General features: G+C 22.3%; 1 protein-coding gene across 3 annotated transcripts in view; it reads left to right on the top strand.

The window, feature by feature from the left end:
* The window catches only part of LOC102679559 (chorion peroxidase), a 55556-nt gene that overhangs the window by 29867 nt on the left and 17764 nt on the right, over positions 1-7925 (top strand). For all 3 annotated transcript variants that reach the window (XM_006623744.2, XM_031514232.1, XM_006623746.2), the window contains 4 exons: positions 1275-1466; positions 1533-1729; positions 5431-5683; positions 7251-7396. In XM_006623744.2, coding sequence (XP_006623807.1) covers positions 1275-1466; positions 1533-1729; positions 5431-5683; positions 7251-7396 — 788 coding nt within the window. The remainder of the gene's footprint in view (positions 1-1274; positions 1467-1532; positions 1730-5430; positions 5684-7250; positions 7397-7925) is intronic.

The raw sequence follows: 7925 nt of genomic DNA, 5'->3' as shown, positions 1-7925 counted from the left end.
AAAAAATATAATATAATTTAATAAAAAATTATTTTTTTATATTTTTAATATTTGAAAAATGTTATCAAATTTCTTAAATTTTAAATGACTATTTTGACAGAAATGACAAAAATTAAAAATTTTTAATTTTTTAACTTTTATACTTATACTTATGTTATAAGATATACTATAATGTACTTTAGTGTATATTATGTTTAGATATATAATAACTCTTTTATTTATCTAGATATTTATCTAGATATTTATAGAATATAAAAATTTAAAAAAAATTATTTCAATTAGACAGAACAGAATAACAAAAATTAAATCAATTCATAATAATAGACATAAAAATAGATTTCATCATAACTTTATAAAGATGTCAAATAGTTCAATGTTATTAATAAATTATAACTTCGATAGTTCGAATTTTATTTTGCAATAGTTTCAGTATTTTCAAGTTTAGGTTTTTTATCAATAATTAATAAACAGATATAGTTTATTATTCTAAATTTTTAATAATAATTACTCAAAAACTAAGATACATACTAAAATAGTAGAGATGATTACTTCATAAATTATATTTGCATGCCAAATATTTTGTTAACAACAGAAGAAGCAAACTACAGAAGAAGCTGATTCCATTCTCTCATTCTTGGAAATCTCTCTTCAATGCCTTTTATTGGAACTGCGGAAGTCAGTCAAATCACAATTAGAAACCGCGGAATTCAATCAATCAATCAACCGTAAAAACAATTAGAATCAATCACTATTAAATTTACTCATTCAATATAAATACTTGTACAGCCTCACAATTGGATGATCTTTTGAGTGATAGTATTTAATTGAATATTACAATACCCAAAGTTATTTTTATTAGAGTTTAATAAATGTAAGATATGAATTAACTCACATAAAAATATTAATTTTAGAATTAAATTAAAAATTAATTATATTTTCATTATTATTTTGATCATTATTATTATTTTGAATAAATATTAAGTATTAAAAATTAAGATTATGTCACATTTGCAAAAAAGAATACTGTTAAAATTCAATGTTTACAATATTGTATTCAATATATTAAACTAATTTAAAAAAATTTAAAATTTAAAAAAAATATGCATAGTATTGCATATTTATTACATCAATATTTTTATCTATTACACTTAATTTTTATTTTTCTATTTTTTATCTATTTTTATTTCTATTCTTATTTATTTTTCTCTAGATTCCTAATACTTACAATGTTTTTAAATAAAAAAATTATTTAAAAAATTTTTACTATGATATAGATATGGCCTAACTTTCGAAGAAATCGAAAAAAGTCTACCCTTAATTGACACTTCGAAAACCTTAATTCGCGAGGTATGCCCTGCCTTTTTGAGCAATGTGGAATGTCGTGCTGGTAAATATAGAAGAAACGATGGCTTGTGCACAAATTTACAAAATCCAACATGGGGTGCCACATTAGCGCCCTTCCAAAGGTAAAATATCACTAGTTGATCTAGTTTATCAATTTTTCATGATGCAAATTTTCGTCTGCCATGTAGAGTGCTGAGTCCACGATTCGCGGACGGTTTAACGGCGCCTAGAATATCGGTAACCAGTCATGATTTACCATTATCACGCATAGTGTCACGCACTATGCATCCTGACGAGGGTTATCACGATCATGCTGGCACAGTCATGGTCATCGCCTGGGGACAGTTTATGGATCACGACTATACGCTAACTGGAACGCCTCTAGGTACGATTACGAGTACTATAATTATCTAATTAGATGATATAATATAAGTAGTATTGTCAAAGATCAAAGAAAGATTGATTGATCTTCGATTGACAAGATAGAATGTTTGTTTCGTAAATAAAAATGTGAAAGTAAATTACATTCTTATAAAGTAATAGACATAGTCATAGTCATTCAGCATTAGATTATAGTGATTTAATAATTATTCGATTTAATCATTAACTTATTTGATAGTAAATTTAAAACATGATAAAAAAAATATAAGTAAGTAACTATTATAATTTGGTTTATTTTATTAATAGAAAACGAATAAATAATATTTTTTATTATTAATTACACAATAATTTACAATATAATGTATTATTACAATATAATGTAATATTATTTTGTAATTTTATAATTTTATATGAAAAATAAAATAATTAAGTGATTTATGATTTATTTTATAATATGATTTATTAGTTATAATATTTGATTTCTCTTATTATCAGATTTATTGTTATATAAAAGATTTTATTAATATTGGTTAATTACAACTTGTAATTTATAAAACATCACAAATAAATTCAATCGTGCGAATTGATAAATAAACAAAATCAAGGCAAAATTATAAATAATAATTTTTAAATATTCATAAATAGATTATAGATATTTATGCAATTAAAATAAGATCAAATTTTTAACTGATATATAAAAATACATATATTATTCAAAATATATATGAAAATATATAATATTATTAGATTTATCTAAATAAAATTATATTATGTAAAAGATTTCTCATGATTTTTTAATAAATTGCTATGATTTATTTAAAAAAATTGAATAAAAAAAATCGTTTTTTAAATCATATAATATAATATATTGTTTCAATATTTTATTGAATACCTTTTTTATACTTTTATAAATAAACTATTCAAATTTTTTCTATTTTCAATGTCATCATTTCATTTAGAATATAATTAAATTTGTTTATATATTTTTATTGTTTATATATTGTTTATATATCAATTATTATACAAATAATATTAATATTAGAGATAATATAAGAAAAATAAATAACATATTAATTTATAAAATAAATATTTTCATAAAAACCAATATTCATATATTTTATATTTATATGTTTTATAATATACGATTTACATAATCTTATAATTTTTTATATAATATATAAAAAAATCTCGAAATCTCAAACTCCTTTCAATATAGATCAAAAAACGGAACAAGAAACAACAGTTTTTCATGATAAATCATATATATGATTCAAGGAGCAAATTTCTTCAGAGAACGATAATCTTTAATAATGATTTCACGAAATGATATAACAAGGCTTGAACATGAAAGGCGAAAAGTTATATCCTTGATAAAAAAAAACGGTAATCAAGAATTTACAACAAAAAATAAAGAAATTAATCGAGCCCCAATTTTAAATCAATAACAAATTAATATCGATATATTACAGTAACATTCTCGAAATATTTGTATATATAGTAAATATACAGCAAACATAGACAACTTCTAAGCCCTTCCACATCGAATATTTACCGTCTATCGAAACTAGGGTAACTGCTAGAGAAAGTGAACGATCGTTGTCCAGATAACCAGTAGGCCGATCATGTGATTACCGTGAAGTTTCCATGGACTATGCGATTCACACCAAAATTGTACGCGTCCACACGAAGCTGTTCTGAAACTTGGTAATTAGCGGCAGAAATAAGAGACTAGTCATTTGTAAGGAGCAATTAATTGATCTACTTTCACAATATGAAATAGTGTTTTAATAAATGAGCAAGTTAATCATTTTTTTATTTTATTTTTTCTTTTTTAAATTCCATTTTAATGGATTTATAAAAATTTTTAGCATTGGTTCTATTATTATATAGATTGAAATGAGATTTATTATTATATAAGTTTCAGATTTTTTGATAATTACTGATATTACTGATGAATATTAATGTGACTTTTATTTTAAAAATTAATTATTTTTTATCTTATAAATTAATTAGTCTAATACAAAATCAGAGATAATGTTTGGATAGATGAGACATAGTAAAAAAAAAAGTAGTTGTGTAAAAAAAGTTATAATTTTCTATAGGAATAATTTTGATAATTAATTCGTTTTTAAATTTCAGACAAAAATTTTTAACAGCAGCTATTATATCATATGCATTGAAACGAAAGATTTTAGATTTAATATTTTAATATTGCTGATAAAATTAATGATAATTTTTATTTTATAGAATAATTAATTGATTTATTTTTACGATAAAAAATTAAAGAAAAAATGAAAATAACAATTTTTTTTCTTTATTTTTTGTGTTTTGTACATTTTTTAGCTTTAAAATAAAATATTTAAAAGTTATGTTTTATAATTTTTTTAAATTTTTAAAATTTAAAAAAACAGATTAGATCTATCTTAAACAAAAAAAAAATAAAAAAATTTTAATGTTTATATATGTATATTTTTAATTATATATATATAATATTTTCAAAATATTAGATAAAACATTTTAATAAAAGAAAGTAAAATTGTAATTGCGCTAAAAAACTAAAATTAAAATTAGCTCTATTTTTTTTTTTTTTAATGAAACAATTTTGATGATTAATTATTGTTTTCTAATTTCACTTTAACATGATTCTAAAAATTTTCAGTAAAATTTATCATATCCAATAATGGATTTTAAATTATTTTTATAGTTATTAAAAAGAGAATTGATGAATGAATTAATTAATGTTAATTTTTATTTAATTTTATATTACTTACATTTTGATGATATGATTAATAGTAGGATATAATGTATTCTTTGTAATGTATTTTCATTAATTGATTGTCGAAAGTAATTCACTTTTCTTAAGTAATTCTGTCATTCATTTAATATTTGATTATCATTACATACAATCATTATCAAACATAAAAATTTTTCAATTAGAAAAATATTAAATTATATCAAACATTAATAATGTTAATTTTATGAACATGAAATAATTCACCAAATAAGATATGTTTTGCAATAAAAAACAAATTAGAATTGAATAATTTTTGTATTTCTATGTTATATAATTTATTTGAATTATTGTATCTTATCTATTTCATTATCTTAAAACAATTGAGAAACACAAAAATAAATATTCACTTCAATTTAAAAAAAATGTTCAATATACAAAAAATGTATGAATAATTATATATTATATATTATACGTTACATAATGTATATATACACATTCTTTTTAGTGATAGTACAAACTTGAAATCTTCAAGGATCTTCAATCTTTCTTAAACAATTCATTTCATAAACAACGATTATCTATTAAATGCAATAAAACAAGGGAAAATCTAATCGCAAATAAATAAAGATTAAAACTACTTAACTCTAAACAACAAGATAATAGTAAAAAAAAAAAGTTTAAATCGATCATCCAATTAATAATAATAATTTAATAATTTATAATCATTCTCATATGTTATCACATGTTACTTTACCTCGAGTAAATAATATTCCCAGGATTACAATGATTTTCCACGCCTTCGAATTTTCTCATGAATTAAGTCTCGAATGATGTTTCTCTATCATTGGAGAAAGTACGACGCGTGTAAAAATGACGTCAAAGTTTAAATAAAATACCAATATTTCTAACGGAGATCAATAGTTAGCCAAACCACATATCGTACGATCGATGAGCTGTTATTCTACTTGTAGATCCTCTGAACCGAAACGACCCAGAGGAATGTTGCCATCGGCCACCGCACCTGAAGAATCCTTATTGCAACGAGATTCTTATACCGGAAGACGATTATTTCTACAGACTGTTCAACGTGAAATGCATGGATTTCGTTCGCGCCTTTCCTGCTGTTCGACCTGGATGCCGACTCGGCTCCCGTGTGCCTTTCAATCTTCTTACCGGTGTGCTCGATGGGAACACGGTATATGGAATCACGGAATCATTCGCTAAGTAAATGATCTTTATTTTAATCTTGATTGTAGATATTGCTTTTTGTTCTTTTCGCTAACATATACTGACATATTATTGTTAAAAATAAATTTTCGAATTTGAGTTAATTACTTTCTATCTTGCTTAATTTTTTGTTAAAAAAATGAATTAATTATATAATTAATTATATAAGAATCACAATTTGCTTTCACTTCTATACCTTATCTTACCTTCAATTCTTCTTATTTAAATAATATTAATTAAAAATATAATTCAAAGTTTTATATTTTATCTTAATGTTAGGTATGAAATAATTATTAAAACAGAATTCTTATAATGGAATTAAAGTACAAAATTAACTAAAAATAAAATAAATGATTTAAAATTTACAAATTTTTATTTCTGCAAATGATTTTTATTTATTGAAAGTTTTTAATATAATTGCTTTAAAAAATTGCTTTAAAAAGAAGATTGGTACTTTGGTTATTATAATTTGATAATTTTTATGTATGAAAATCTTTTCATGATATTGAATTATAAAATTAGATTATAATATTACAATTTTTGAACAATATTTTGAACAAAAAATAAAATTTCGAAAAAATAAATTTATACATCATATCTTTAAAATGTTATAATGATATATAGTAATACAGTATATTAATTTTATTACCTTTGATTTTAATGCAATATAATAATATAGTATTTATTAATATAGAGTATTTTGAAATGTGATTAACAAGAATAAATATATCTGATTGTCACAAAATTCTATTCTAATTTTGTAAGAAATATTTTATGATAGAAACAGAATAGAAATGAAAACATAAATGGTACAAAGAGAAAAAGATAATTAGAGACAAAATTTATTAATCATACGAATGATTTATCCAATATTTTCCATTTACTGTCCAATATAAATATAAACGCAATTAAATTTGAAAAAAGCATCTAATTAAAAGCTTTTATGGAAAATATAAACTCATTCAAAAAATGAGAAAAATTCATTAAAAAAATTTCATCATAGTCATATAATTCATTTATTCAAAAATCATAAAATCTATTGAAATTTAATTTCATTCATAATAATTTCTCAAATTAAAGATTTTCTTATTTGTATCGCTATTTCTCCTAATCCTTGAATTTCAAGTAATTTTTTTATTTCTATTTTTCTTTTCTTTATCTAGCAACTCCATTATCCATTCTTTCCTAAACAAATCTCTTAACAATACTAAAACTCGTCCAATATAATCGACTTGCCACTCGACTCATCTGCTCTAAAAAACTCGAAGTTGCGCCGTACGTTACGTCAGTTGAGACAATAAATCAGCATTACGTTGTTACATATCTCCTAACGTGTGGTCTATGTGTATATACATTCTGTTCTTCGCACTTTCTAGTCCGCTTACATATTATGAGATCCATGATTACCCAATCGAAGTCCTAGATCAAGAGCTCTTTCATCTTCGATACAGTTAAATTCATCATGGTTTCATCTTTGACTAAGATAATTTCACGCATGTGCCGGATACGTGATTATAAAAGCATTCGTACAATCGAAACATGACTTTTTTATTTACATTTTCAGGAAGCTACGAGCTGGTTATGGAGGATTGTTACGCATGAATCCAGTGTTCTCAGAATACGGATTGAAGGATTTATTACCGCTTAAGCTGGATATTCCAGACGAAGGATGCACTCGACCGAATCGATCGATGTACTGTTTCGAGGCGGGTGAGTCTTTTCGATGCAAATGTGAACATTTCGCGAAATTTAGACTTGATTTGATTGTAATTTCGATGAAATACTTGATAGTGATAAAGGAAATACGTGGTAGAGTATTAATATTAAAAGAGTGAATAATGTTGAATTATTATTATAGTTACAAGATCGAATTAATAATCGCAATTTCTTTGTTAGTTGTAATATTTATATGGAAAAAGAAAAATAAATGCTGATTTTTCTAATTTTTCTATTTTCATAAAAATATAAATTTAAATTTCTATTTTTTCAATTTTAAATATTATGATATATAATATATATAAATTTTAAATATTTTAATATAATAAATTAAATAATTATAATGTATTTAATATAATTTTCTTTTTCAATTCTAGATAAAAATTTTATAGAAATCCATTACTATTATTAACACAATTGATTCTTTATTATAATAACGAATACTATTTTTATTGTATTTATTAATCCATTAATTATTAGTGTATATGTATGTATTCAATTATGTTATTCAATATATTTAATT

Source organism: Apis dorsata, unplaced genomic scaffold (assembly GCF_000469605.1).
Source record: "Apis dorsata unplaced genomic scaffold, Apis dorsata 1.3 scaffold_935, whole genome shotgun sequence".
Taxonomy (NCBI): Eukaryota; Metazoa; Arthropoda; class Insecta; order Hymenoptera; family Apidae; genus Apis; species Apis dorsata.
The sequence above is the reverse complement of the archived record's forward strand: the minus strand, read 5'-3'. Positions and strand labels throughout refer to the sequence as shown.